The 15,056-nt window shown below is 38.2% G+C and overlaps 1 protein-coding gene across 2 annotated transcripts in view; it reads right to left on the bottom strand.

Moving 5' to 3' along the window:
- The window catches only part of TBCA (tubulin folding cofactor A), an 83,924-nt gene that overhangs the window by 12,139 nt on the left and 56,729 nt on the right, over positions 1-15,056 (bottom strand). For both annotated transcript variants that reach the window (XM_036914131.2, XM_036914132.2), the window contains exon 2: positions 11,809-11,914. In XM_036914131.2, the coding sequence (XP_036770026.1) occupies positions 11,809-11,914 (106 nt within the window). The remainder of the gene's footprint in view (positions 1-11,808; positions 11,915-15,056) is intronic.

The following is a 15,056-nucleotide window of genomic DNA, read 5'->3' as shown; positions in this document are numbered from 1 at the left end:
AACTCCCATGACAAGGGATCCAAGGAGGGCAACACCAAGACACATAATAATTAAAATGGCAAAGATCAAAGACAAGGACAAAGTATTACAAGCAGCCAGAGAGAAAAAAAAGGTTACCTACAAAGGAAAACCCATCAGGCTATCATCAGACTTCTCAACAGAAACCCTACAGGCCAGAAGAGAATGGCATGATATACTTAATGCAATGAAACAGAAGGGCCTCGAACCAAGACTACTGTATCCAGCACGAATATCATTTAAATATGAAGGAGGGATTAAACAATTCCCAGACAAGCAAAAGTTGAGGGAATTTGCCTCCCACAAACCACCTCTACAGGGCATCCTACAGGGACTGCTCTAGATGGGAGCACTCCTAAAAAGAGCACACAACAAAACACCCAACATATGAAGAAGGGAGGAGGAGGAATAAGAAGGGAGAGAAATAAAGAATCATCAGATTGTGTTTATAATAGCTCAACAAGCGAGTTAAGTTAGACAGTAAGACAGTAAAGAAGCTAACCCTAAACCTTTGGTAACCACAAACTTAAAGCCTGCAATGGCAATAAATTCATACCTTTCAATAATCACCCTAAATGTAAATGGACTGAATGCACCAATCAAAAGACACAGAGTAATAGAATGGATAAAAAAGCAAGATCCATCCATATGCTGCTTACAAGAGACTCACCTCAAACCCAAAGACGCGCACAGACTTAAAGTCAAGGGATGGAAAAAGATATTTCAAGCAAACAACAGAGAGAAGAAAGCAGGTGTTGCAATTCTGGTATCAGACAAAACAGACTTCAAAATAAAGAAAGTAACAAAAGACAAAGAAGGACATTACATAATGATAAAGGGCTCAGTCCATCAAGAGGATATAACCATTATAAATATATATGCACCCAATACAGGAGCACCAACATACCTGAAACAAATATTAACAGAACTAAAGGAGGAAATAGAATGCAATGCATTCATTCTAGGAGACTTCAACACACCACTCACTCCAAAGGACAGATCCACCAGACAGAAAATAAGTAAGGACAAAGAGGCACTGAACAACACACTAGAACAGATGGACCTAATAGACATCTACAGAACTCTACATCCAAAAGCAACAGGATACACGTTCTTCTCAAGTGCACATGGAACATTCTCCAGAATAGACCACATACTAGGACACAAAAAGAGCCTCAGTAAATTCCAAAAGATTGAAATCCTACCAACCAACTTTTCAGACCACAAAGGCATTAAACTAGAAATAAACTGTTCAAAGAAAGCAAAAAGGCTCACAAACACATGGAGGCTAAACAACACGCTCCTAAATAATCAATGGATCAATGACCAAATCAAAATGGAGATCCAGCAATATATGGAAACAAATGACAACAACAACACTAAGCCCCAACTTCTGTGGGACGCAGCAAAAGCAGTCTTAAGAGGAAAGTATATAGCACTCCAAGCATATTTAAAAAAGGAAGAGCAATCCCAAATGAACGGTCTAATGTCACAACTATCAAAATTGGAAAAAGAAGAACAAATGAGGCCTAAGGTCAGCAGAAGGAGGGACATAATAAAGATCAGAGAAGAAATAAATAAAATTGAGAAGAATAAAACAATAGCAAAAATCAATGAAACCAAGAGCTGGTTCTTCGAGAAAATAAACAAAATAGATAAGCCTCTAGCCAGACTTATTAAGAGGAAAAGAGAGTCAACACAAATCAACAGTATCAGAAATGAGAAAGGAAAAATCACAACAGATCCCGCAGAAATACAAAGAATTATTAGAGACTACTATGAAAACCTATATGCTAACAAGCTGGGAAACCTAGGAGAAATGGACAACTTCCTAGAAAAATACAACCTTCCAAGACTGACCCAAAAAGAAACAGAAAATCTAAACAGACCAATTACCAGCAACGAAATTGAAGCGGTAATCAAAAAACTACCAAAGAACAAAACCCCCGGGCCAGATGGATTTACCTCGGAATTTTATCAGACATACAGGGAAGACATAATACCCATTCTCCTTAAAGTTTTCCAAGAAATAGAAGAGGAGGGGATACTCCCAAACTCATTCTATGAAGCTAACATCACCCTAATACCAAAACCAGGCAAAGACACCACCAAAAAAGAAAACTATAGACCAATATCCCTGATGAACGTAGACGCAAAAATACTCAACAAAATTTTAGCAAACCGAATTCAAAAATACATCAAAACCATCGTACACCATGACCAAGTGGGATTCATCCCAGGGATGCAAGGATGGCACAACATTCGAAAGTCCATCAATATCATCCACCACATCAACAAAAAGAAAGACAAAAACCACATGATCATCTCCATAGATGCTGAAAAAGCATTTGACAAAGTTCAACATCCATTCATGATAAAAACTCTCAGCAAAATGGGAATAGAGGGCAAGTACCTCAACATAATAAAGGCCATCTATGAAAAACCCACAGCCAACATTATATTGAATAGCGAGAAGCTGAAAGCATTTCCGCTGAGATCGGGAACTAGACAGGGATGCCCACTCTCCCCACTGTTATTTAACATTGTACTAGAGGTCCTAGCCACGGCAATCAGACAAAACAAAAAAATACAAGGAATCCAGATTGGCAAAGAAGAAGTCAAACTGTCACTATTTGCAGATGACATGATACTGTACATAAAAAACCCTAAAGACTCCACCCCAGAACTACTAGAACTGATATCGGAATACAGCAAAGTTGCAGGATACAAAATCAACACACAGAAATCTGTGGCTTTCCTATATACCAACAATGAACCAACAGAAAGAGAAATCAGGAAAACAACTCCATTCACAATTGCATCAAAAAAAATAAAATACCTAGGAATAAACCTAACCAAAGAAGTGAAAGACTTATATTCTGAAAACTACAAGTCACTCTTAAAAGAAATTAAAGGGGACACTAACAGATGGAAACGCATCCCATGCTCATGGCTAGGAAGAATTAATATCGTCAAAATGGCCATCCTGCCCAAAGCAATATACAGATTTGATGCAATCCCTATGAAACTACCAGCAACATTCTTCAATGAACTGGATCAAATAATTCAAAAATTCATATGGAACCACCAAAGACCCCGAATAGCCAAAGCAATCCTGAGAAAGAAGAATAAAGTAGGGGGGATCTCACTCCCCAACTTCAAGCTCTATTATAAAGCCATAGTAATCAAGACAATTTGGTACTGGCACAAGAACAGAGCCACAGACCAATGGAACAGACTAGAGAATCCAGACATTAACCCAGACATATATGGTCAATTAATATTTGATAAAGGAGCCATGGACATACAATGGCGAAATGACAGTCTCTTCAACAGATGGTGCTGGCAAAACTGGACAGCTATATGTAGGAGAATGAAACTGGACCATCGTCTAACCCCATATACAAAAGTAAACTCAAAATGGATCAAAGACCTGAATGTAAGTCATGAAACCATTAAACTCTTGGAAGAAAACATAGGCACAAACCTCTTAGACATAAACATGAGTGACCTCTTCTTGAACATATCTCCCCGGGCAAGGAAAACAACAGCAAAAATGAACAAGTGGGACTATATTAAGCTGAAAAGCTTCTGTACAGCAAAAGACACCATCAATAGAACAAAAAGAAACCCTACAGTATGGGAGAATATCTTTGAAAATGACACATCCGATAAAGGCTTGACGTCCAGAATATATAAAGAGCTCACACGCCTCAACAAACAAAAAACAAATAACCCAATTAAAAAATGGGCAAAGGAACTGAACAGACGGTTCTCCAAAAAAGAAATACAGATGGCCAACAGACACATGAAAAGATGCTCCACATCGCTAATTATCAGAGAAATGCAAATTAAAACTACAATGAGGTATCACCTCACACCAGTAAGGATGGCTGCCATCCAAAAGACAAACAACAACAAATGTTGGCGAGGCTGTGGAGAAAGGGGAACCCTCCTACACTGCTGGTGGGAATGTAAACTTGTTCAACCATTGTGGAAAGCAGTATGGAGGTACATCAAAATGCTCAAAACAGACTTACCATTTGACCCAGGAATTGCACTCCTAGGAATTTACCCTAAGAATGCAGCAATCAAGTATGAGAAAGATCAGTGCACCCCTATGTTTATCGCAGCACTATTTACAATAGCCAAGAATTGGAAGCAACCTAAATGTCCATCGATAGATGAATGGATAAAGAAGATGTGGTACATATACACAATGGAATACTACTCAGCCATAAGAAAAGGGCAAATCCAACCATTTGCAGCAACATGGATGGAGCTGGAGGGTATTTTGCTCAGTGAAACAAGCCAAGCAGAGAAAGAGAAATACCAAATGATTTCACTCATCTGTGGAATATAAGAACAAAGGAAAAACTGAAGGAACAAAACAGCAGCAGAATCACAGAACTCAAGAATGGACTAACAGGTACCAAAGGGAAAGGGACTGGGGAGGATGGGTGGGTAGGGAGGGATAAGGGGGGGAGAAGTAGGGGGGTATTAAGATTAGCATCCATAGCGGGGTGGGAGAAAGGGGAGGGCTGTACAACACAGAGAAGACAAGTAGTGATTCTACAACAGGTTGCTACGCTGATGGACAGTGACTGTAAAGGAGTATATAGGGGGGACCTGGTATAGGGGAGAGCCTAGTAAACAAAGTATTCGTAAGTATTCGTCATGTAAGTGTAGATTAATGATTAAAAAAAAAAAAAAATGCAGTTCCTATGTGGTGACCTCTAATGAGTTCTACACAATAATATAAAGGACATATAAAAGTGTAGGCAAAGGGTCTGTTTGTGTTTATACAGAGGATCAAAGCCTAATTTGGCTACCCCGAAAATGAACTAAGAAACGATATGAAAGAGAACTTCCAACATCAGCACTCTCGGGAAGACTCACGCCAGAAGAAGATCATCAAAAAACCCCAACAAAGATCCACGCACTGCTACAGCTGTAGATGCACTCATCCCACCAGCTCCTGGACTTGCCATGGGAATGAAGGAGATATCTAAGCTGGCCTGTGCATACAGTAAAACAACAAATTTGACTGGATCTATACTGTTGGAACTCAACCAAGAATTAGGAGAAGTGCAAATTGTAGCGCTCCAAAATCTTACAACTACAGACTATTTACTGTTAAAAGAACATATGGGATGTGAACAGTGCCCAGGAATGGGTTGTTTTAATTTGTCTGATTTTTCTCAAACTATTCAAATTCAGTTAGATAATAACCATCATATCATTGATAAGTTTTCACAAATGCCTAGGGTGCCTAACTGGTTTTCTTGGTTTCACTGGAGATGGCTGGTAATTACAGGTATGCCTTGGTTATGTAACTATACTCCTATTATGTTAATGTGTGTGCGCAATTTAAGTAGTAGCTTAAAATATATACATGCTGAAGTTACTCTACAAGAAGATATGTCAAAGAAATAATCAATCTTCCCATGTTTTCTCCCGCCTGCTACTTCTATAGCTTTTCTTCTTCCTTCCTAATTACAACGAATTCTTAAATAGAATTCGTGCCTCATATCAAATTTACCGAGTATCATAACTCCTCCAAGTGGTAAAGATACCTCAAGACAAATGCTGGGCATAGAAGCCACAGGGCATAAATATGCAAAGAAATAAAAAGCTAACCATTTCAAACAATAAGGCTTCTCTCTCACTTACCAACTTAACATTTCCCTGTGTGGCCCCGGAAGATGACTGGTTAGCCAGAGACGGGTAAGATTCCTCAAGGGAGGAACAACCTAAGACAGGCACAGTCGCTGGGGGGTCATCAGGTGAGAAATTGGGGATCAACAGAGGTGAGGCTTAGAACCTCACCCCCCCTGTTCTGAGAGAAATCTTCTGCATATGTGGATGTTTTATTGCCCTTGTCTAGCTTGGATTAACACATAGTCTACAGGCACACACCTGATCATATACATTTGCTCTCTTACAACACTAAACTATGTTTTCTACCTTTATGTTGTATCTACCTACCACTTCAACATCTTATTAAAAATAATAAAGAGAGAAATGTGGTATCCACATATAAATCAAGTATAAAAATCAAATGTGTATTCATATTTGAACTGACTGTTTATAGTTCATAATGCATGAGCAAAACCAAAAGTTTCTGTGATGACTGCCCTTGTACTGTTCACCATGTAACTTATTCACTATGTAAGAATTTGTTCTCCATGTAAGAACTTGTTCGTTATGCTTCAGAAGATTGGAGACTGACGAAAATTAGGCTTGGGGTGGATTAATGATTGTGCATTGAGCATTGACTCCCCTATACAGAATTTTATTGTTGTTAACAACCATTTGATCAATAAAAATGAGAGATGCCCTAACAACAACAACCAAGAAAAAGTACACACTTCCAATTGTAAAATAAATAAGCAACCGGGATGTAATGTATAGCATAAGGAATATAGTCAAAATATTGTAACAACTTGGTATGGTGATAGCTGGTACTTAGAATTATCATGTATATAAATGTTGAATCACTGTGTTGTACACCTGAAACTAATGTAATGTAATACTGTGTGTCAACTACCCTTCAATAAAAAAAAAAAAAAAATCGTAAAAAAAAAAAAAAAAAAAAAAAAAAAAAATCCTCTGTATTCATCCCTAGTTGGGCGATGACAGTGAAGAGGAGGGACATCATAAGCAGAGGGCTAAAATCAATTTGGGCAATATATGAATGTTATTACACTGTTTGGCCAGAAAAGAAAAAGACAGAGGAATAACTCTTTGACTGGTACTTTGGCATCTTAGGGTCTTGAAACTTCTTTCTAGTTATTTATTTTGAAAGCACCAATGTTAAGCCTCATCTACGAGAGGCCAATTTTGGCTATCAATTTCAGGTAAGAAGTTTGGTAGGGACTGACAGACAGCACCAAAAGTATGCTGTAAAACAGGGCCAGCTTGGAAGATCCAGAAAAGCCAGAGCAAAATGGATCCAAGTGAATAAAGAGCCAATGTACTGACAAACAGTTGAGGGTGGCATTCAGCTCAAGAGAGGAGGAAATACAGAGAGAAGAGTAGAGAAACCACAAAATGCAGCATTTGGCTTGCCTGGTATTTTCTATGAGGGGCACAGCTAATGTCAAGAAACAATTATTGACCTTTAAGTCCTAGTCAATCAGGAATAAAGCAATGCTTCTGGCAATACAACGCCCATTGCATATGATAAAAAAACATGGTCAGTCACAGTGTGGCTAAACTAGGGAAAAGCAATTGAGAAAAGCACTTAGGCTGACCTAGACAGGTTTCATCAAACTCTGGAACAAAATTGCAAGTGACAACTCTATACATTGCAGGTCACAACAGCAGCAAACAGAAAAATGTATCGTTTTAGTTAGATGTGGTATGGTATTTTGGAATATAAATACTAGGTTAACGAGGAATCTAAGAAGTCATGTTGTAAATCACGACCACTGTGACAAAAGAGAGAATTTTAACATGACTGAGTGTAGAAAGGACTTATGAACAAAACTTTTTTACATCTGCTTGTGTAGTCACCAGTATGTAGATTTTTTTTTTAATTTGGTATCATTAATGTACAATTGCTTGAACATTATGGTTACTAGACTCCCCCTATTATCAAGTCCCCACCACATACCCCATTAGAGTCACTGTCCATCAACGTAGTAAGATGCTATAGAATCACTACTTGTCTTCTCTGTGCTGTACTGCCTTCCCTTCCCCTACATTGTGTGTGCTAATAGTAATGCCATTTTCCCCCTTATCCCACCCTTTCCACCCATCCTCCCCAGTCCCTTTCACTTCAGTAACTGTTAGTCCATTCTTGGGTTCTGTGAATCTGTTGCTGTTTTGTTCCTTCAGTTTTTTCTTTGTTCTTATACTCCACAGATGAGTGAAATCATTTGGTACTTGTCTTTCTCCGCCTGGCTTATTTCACTGAGCATAATACCCTGCAGCTCCATCCATGTTGTTGCAAATGATAGGATTTGTTTTCTTCTTGTGCTTGAATAATATTCCATTGTGTATATGTACCACATCTTCTTTATCCACTCATCTACTGATGGACAATTAGGTTACTTCCATTTCTCGGCTATTGTGAATGGTGCTGCGATAAACATAGGGGTGCATATGTCTTTTTCAAACTGGGCTCCTACATTCTTAGGGTAAATTCCTTGGAGTAGAATTCCTGGGTCAAATGGTATTTCTATTTTGAGTTTTTTGAGGAACCTCCATACTGCTTTCCACAATGGTTGAACTAATTTACATTCCCACCAGCAGTGTAGGAGGGTTCCCCTTTCTCCACAACCTCGCCAACATTTGTTGTTGTCTGTCTTCTGGATGGTGGGCATCCTAACTGGTGTGAGGCAATATTTCATTGTGGTTTTAACTTGCATTTCTCTGATGATTAGGGATGTGGAGCATCTTTTCATGTGCCTGTTGGCCATCTGAATTTCTTCTTTGGAGAATGGTCTGTTCAGCTCCTCTGCCCATTTTTTAATTGGTTTATTTGCTTTTTGTTTGTTGAGGTGAGTGAGCTCTTCATATAATTTGGATGTCAATCCCTTATCAGATATGTCATTTATGAATATATTCTCCCATACTGTAGGATGTGTTTTTGTTCTAGTGATGGTGTCCTTTGCTGTACAGAAGCTTTTTAGTTTGATATAGTCCCAGGTGTTCATTTTTGCTTTTGTTTCTCTTGCCCAGGGAGATAAGCTCATGAAGAAGTTGCTCATGTTTATGTCCAAGAGATTTTTGCCTATGTTTTTTTCTAAGAGTTTTATGGTTTCATGACATACATTCACATCTTTGATCCATTTTGAGTTTACTTTTGTGTATGGGTTAGACAATAATCCAGTTTCGTTCTCTTACATGTAGCTCTCCAGATTTGCCAACACCACCTGTTGAAGAGGGTGTCATTTCCCCATTGTATATCCATGGCTCCTTTATTGTATATTAATTGATCATATACACTTGGGTTTATATCTGGGCTTTCTAGTCTGTTCCGTTGGCCTATGGGTCTGTTCTTGTGCCAGTACCAAATTGTCTTGATTGTAGCTAATATTTTCAAACAATTAGAACATGGAACACAGATTCAAAAGAGTTAATCTTTGCCTATAAAGTAGGAGGTTTTATTGAAAAAATGATCAATTTATAAATATAAATGACATAAAACGTAATCTGTGACATTATTTGTAGAACTGCTTTTAGAAAGGAAGTTATTTATTCCCTACTCCACGTAACTTAACTCCTATTCCAGCTTTAGCCCTATTGGTAATAAAAAGAACAGGGCAAAGAGAAAACTATGAGGTCACTAGCTACACAACCGAGAAATGAGCCTGAAAGGGTTAAGAAGAACTTCAATGAAATAAAGTTATATACCATGTCATACTGTTTCTACTTCATGTGCGAAAATAACAAAGGACATTAAAGAAAAGAGGTATGTGGTATGAATACTCATGGAATTTACTAAAAAAAGCTTTTAACCATCATAATTTTAAGAATTAGTAAGTTACATTCTGTATGTAAATCGTTTTGAAAAGCAGTTAGTTCATAAAGATCAAAGTATCAGAGGACATATAATATCTACACATCTGTTTAAAAATCCTCCCCCAATTTATGAATATCTGACACACAAATGTCCTTTGCTATACACACAGAGGAAGGCAGGTTCCTAGGGGACTCAAGAAAATAACATTTTCTTCCTGGACAGCGAGGGGTAGAGGATGCTTCAGGTGCCATTGCATTCCTTTTGCACTGTAGAAAGCCACTACCTACATATGAATCCATTCAAAATGATTAATTTTACTGAACTAGGTCTGAGTTGAGTGTGCACTATTACCATTTCAAAAATATGGTGAAAACTAATGTTGAGTACATAAAGCTTATTTTAGAAAAAAGTCTTCAGATATAAAATGTGTAAACTTGTTCATACTCTCCTTTTTTCTTAGTGCCATCTGAATTTATTCATGCACTGGTTGCTGGAATTTAAGTAAAGGAGCAAGTGATCTGGTGTACACTTTAAAGAGATCAACCTGGTTGGTGTGGTGGGAAAGGAATGAAGGGTGTCAAGAGACAAAGAGGTATATGTATGACAACTAGGGGGCTTTTGCAGTCACACAGATTAAGAAATAGTAAACTGGAGTAGGATGGTGGCAGTAGAGAAAGAAACAGAGGGAATAAGAAACAGAACTTATTGATACTAGATGTGGTTACTGGAAAGAAACAGAAGCATCAAGAAGAGACTCACTAAATTTTTGACTTGGGTACCTGGATAAGTGGAGGTACCATTTACAAAACGGGGAAAACAAGAGAAGGAATCACTTTTTGTTTTTTGGGGGTATGCTGGGTTGAGGGAAGATGAAGATTTTGTTTTAGACACCCAAAAGAATATGTCAAATAGGTGATTAGTTGAATATATATATATATCTGGAGTGATCAAGCCCAGAGATAATAGATTTGGGAGATAATAGAATTAGAATGAATGTCAAGTAAATACGGACTCCAGGGTTTTTTGCTTTTGTTTGTTTTTAATGATATACCCAAAAGAGTGCCTGAAATAACATTTAGCAAATAACAGGGGTTCAATAAATAGCTGTTGAGCGAATAAATGAATAGGCATAAAGATGTACTTAAAGTTAGAGGGTGGTATGAGATTACCTAGAGAAGGATATGTAAATAGAACTCTTAAAGCTTAAAAAAACATGGATGGATAGAGAGAAAGATGAGGGAGAGTAGGACTGGGAAGGTAGAGAGGAACAGTTTCAGCCAAGGAGACTGAGGAATAATAGTAGTGGAACAAGAGGAAAGCTTGAAAGCTTTTCTATCAAAGATGCCCACATAAAAGAGTGTTTTAAGGAGAGAGTGGTTACTTATGACAAATCCTGTTGAAGTTATGTAAAATGAGAAAAAAGTGGTACTGATGTCACTGCTGGTTGGATCAAGGATTATTAGGGCACATAATCCACTCTAACAGGAAGGAACACAGCACAGATACAGATGCAGGTAGGTTAACAGATTTTGTTGTGGGAATATAAGGAAGTTCTCTTAATAGCCTCTCTTTTCTCAAGGAATTAGGGAACAAGTATCAGCCAAGAGTGAATATTCAATAAATACTATGATGAGAATAAAGAAGGTATTATGGGCACGGAGGAGGGGCACCTAACTCAGTGTTGAGGTGGAGTGCAGGGGAGGTTTAAATGATGAACAGGAATTAGTAAGGAGAGGGTAGCTAGAAGGATTAGGAAGAACATCCCAAACAGGCAGTATCTCAGAGGCAAAAGAGAAAGAGTTCAGAAAACTAAATGGTGAGACCTAAGAGGTACAGTTAGGGACTGGCAAGAAATGAGGATGGAGAAATAAGCAGGTACTGAAGTCAAAAGGAGCCTTGTACACAACGCTAAGAGACAGAAATTTGTCATGAGAATAATCAGAAGTAGCCATTGAAAAGTGTAATATATATTTTTAATTTTGGTGGACTTCACATCAGTTTTGGGAAAATATCTGTGTATTTAAATAAGAGTATATTTAATATAAGAGTAGGCCATTTTATATTCAGTATTTAAACTTGGAGGAGCAGTATAGCTTAATGGTTAAGAGTTTCAATTTTAGATCTGGAACACCTGTCAAATCACAGCTATTGCCACAGCAGTTGTGTGACCTTTGGCAAATTATGTAACCTGTGTTTCAGTTTCATTAGTTTTAAATGGAATTTTTAATAGTAAAGAAGTACAAAACAGGATCTTCTCAAGAGGGCTCTCAATACATTAGTGTGTTATTCTGTAATTATTATTTAAGATGTAATTTTACCTGCTTTTTAATGGCATAATTTTCACCATCTTCAGCTTTCATTTTTTCAATCTTTTCTTCTTGTTGTTTTGCTTCCTTTTCATACATCATTTTTTCTTTGACCAGTCTACAAATAAATAAAAAATGTTTTAGAAAATTAACTTTCTCTCTAGCAAACAGAACACAAGACAGAAAATATGTAAATATAAAACATACTTAAAATACTAAAGTATATGTATTAGATAGGGAGGAGGGGGAGAGAGAAGAAATCTTCATGCCCTTTAAGTACTTATACACCTACCCAAAATTCTTAAACTTTTAATCAAAAACACATTCCACTGTAATAACTGTATTTACAGCATAAAAACAACACTTAAATGATTATGTCCTAGCATTTCTGTCTTGCTCTTTTATTGAAATGTTTTCCAAACTTTTATAATGGACGTGAAAACAACATAATGACAAAAGCTCAGCTTACTAGAAAAAAAAATCAACACATTGCGTGCCAGATCCAAAACAAAGAAAGATTAGATTATTTTCAACAACAAAATTGTTTATCTGGTATTTACTGTGCACTTAATTTTAGGTCTGACCTTCCATGGATAGGTAATTTAGACATGGTTCTTTTAGAGACTAATAGTAGAGGCAAACAAGTATGTATTTACTAAAGCAAGAAAAGGGATTGATAAAGATCAGTAAGATTTTCAACAATAGAGGAACAAAGGAAAAAAGCAATACAAAGTTCTACTGTTTTTCAAGTAACTAATACTTAATTACCATAATAATTCAATCTCCCCTAATCCTAATCAAACTTTTGACATAGAAGCAGAGTGTAGTCCAAGAAAACCACTAAAATTCCTTTTTTTTGTTATTAAAGTATCATTGATAGACAATCTTAGATAGGGAGGAGGGGGAGAGAGAAGAAATCTTCATGCCCTTTAAGTACATAAACAACACAATGGTTTCAACAACACTAACATTCTTTTCAACACATTATCTACAGAGCAGAAGAAAAACTTTCACAGTCCATACATATTAAAAGCAGCTTCCGCCATCTGGCTTGCTTATTTCTAGACCTGAGCTGCTGGGAAGGAATTTAAAAATCATATAAGAGCACAACTTTTGTCTAATGATTTGTAATGAAGACTTTTAGGTGTATTTCTAATAGTACATAATATAAATTCACAAATCTAAAAATATATATATTTTGTCATATTACCTACAAAGCTTTTAAGTCAGATTTTAAGTCTGGATTTAAATTACTACATATAGCACATACTAAATGTTAAAATACTAAAATGCTCCAGTTTGGAATTTCAGTGTATGCAAGCAAGGCTCATCCTGTCCTTCATGATCTTGTGTTACTGACATAGATGGAAGGAAATTCAACAAAGTATTAACAGTATTTACACCAGAATATTATGTGACCTTCATACATTCATCCTGAAATACCTCAAAGTAAAAAATCTGAAGTACAAAATAAATATATATTTTGTGTTGCCATGAGTATAAACAAACAATAAAGGATACCCAAGAAACGAGTAACGAAGGACATCCGGAAATAATTACTTGTAATTAACCTAAGGAGAAAAGCCCTAGTAATTTGGGGTAGGGAGTTCATCTGGGTGGTAAACAGGGAGGAAGCTTTCATTCAATGCCTTTCAGTATAATGTGAGGGTATTTTTTTAATGTATAAGTATTACTTTTATCAAAAAAGTTAGATGTTCAGAAGTGGAACCAAGATGGCGGCGTGAGTAGAGCAGCAGAAATCTCTTCCCAAAACCATATATATTTTTGAAAATACAACAAATACAACTATTCCTAAGAGACCAGAAGACACAGGACAACAGCCAGACTACATCTACACCTGCAAGAACCCAGTGCATCACAAAGGGGGTAAGATAAAAGCCGCGGCCCACCTGGCAGGACCCTAGTGCCCCTCACCCCAGCTCCCTGCGGGAGGAGAGGAGTCGGAGTGGGGAGTGAGAGGGAGCCCAGGACTGCTAAACACCCAGCCCTAGCCATCCACACTGAGAATGCAGACACAGTGTGTGAGGTGCTGGATACCAGGGAAATAGGACAGTAAGACCTGTGAGCGGGTCCCCGCAGCCGGCGCACCCGGGTCAAAGAAAAGCAAGTGCTTTTTGAAAGTCTTAAAGGGACAGGGACCCCACAGCTGGATGGAAGCATCCTGGGACACTTAGCCCAGCGGCTAGGATTCCCAGGGAACTCCAGGCGCCCTAACCCTCGGGGCAGCAGCACAGCTCGGGGGCCCCTCACGGCGATCAACAGCCTCCCACCTGTTCCCCCTCCGAGCAGCTCCACCATATTGGAGAAGCAGCCTGAGGCAGGGCACGCCCACAGCAACCACGGAGCTCCACAGCCGCCGGGCAAGAATTAGAAACCCCGCCTGCACACAGCTACCCAGCACAAGCCGCTAGGGGTCGCTGTTCTCCCATGAGAGGAAGGCCACAAACCAGCAAGGGACTTTCTCTTAGCCAACACACGTGCCAGCTCCCCACAAATACCTCTATCGCCATGAAAAGGCAGAAGAATTTGATACAGACCAAGATCACAGAGGCAAACCCTGAGAAGGAGATAGACCTAACCAATCTCCCTGAAAAAGAATTAAAAATAAAGCTCATAACCATGCTGATGGAGCTGCAGAGAAATATGAAAGAGCTAAGGGAAGATGTCCAGAAGGAGATTACAGAAATGAAACAATCTCTGGAATGATTTATGAGCAGAATGGATAAGATGCAAGAGGCCATTGGTGGAAAAGAAACCAGAGAAAAGGAACGCATAGAAGCTGACGCAGAGATAAAAGGATCTTAAGGAATGAAACAATATTAAGAGAACTGTGTGACCAATCCAAAAGGAACAATATCTGCATTATAGGGGTACCAGAAGAAGAAGAGAGAGAAAAAGGGAAAGTGTCTTTGAAGAAATAATTGCTGAAAACTTCCCCAAACTGGGGGAGGAAATAATTGATCAGACCATGGAAGTGCACAGAACCCCCAACAGAAGGGACCCAAAGAGGACAACATCAAGACACATAATAACTTAAATGACAAAGATCAAGGACAAGGACAGAGTTTTAAAGGCAGCTAGAGAGAAGAAAAAGGTCACCTACAAAGGAAAACCCATCAGGTTATCATCAGACTTCTCAACAGAAACATTACAGGCCAGAAGAGAATGGCATGATATATTTAATGCAATGAAACAGAAGGGCCTTGAACCAAGAATACTGTACCCAGCACGATTATCAT

Source organism: Manis pentadactyla, chromosome 2 (assembly GCF_030020395.1).
Source record: "Manis pentadactyla isolate mManPen7 chromosome 2, mManPen7.hap1, whole genome shotgun sequence".
Taxonomy (NCBI): domain Eukaryota; kingdom Metazoa; phylum Chordata; class Mammalia; order Pholidota; family Manidae; genus Manis; species Manis pentadactyla.
Note: the sequence above shows the minus strand (reverse complement) of the source record. Positions and strands in the feature narration are given on the sequence as shown.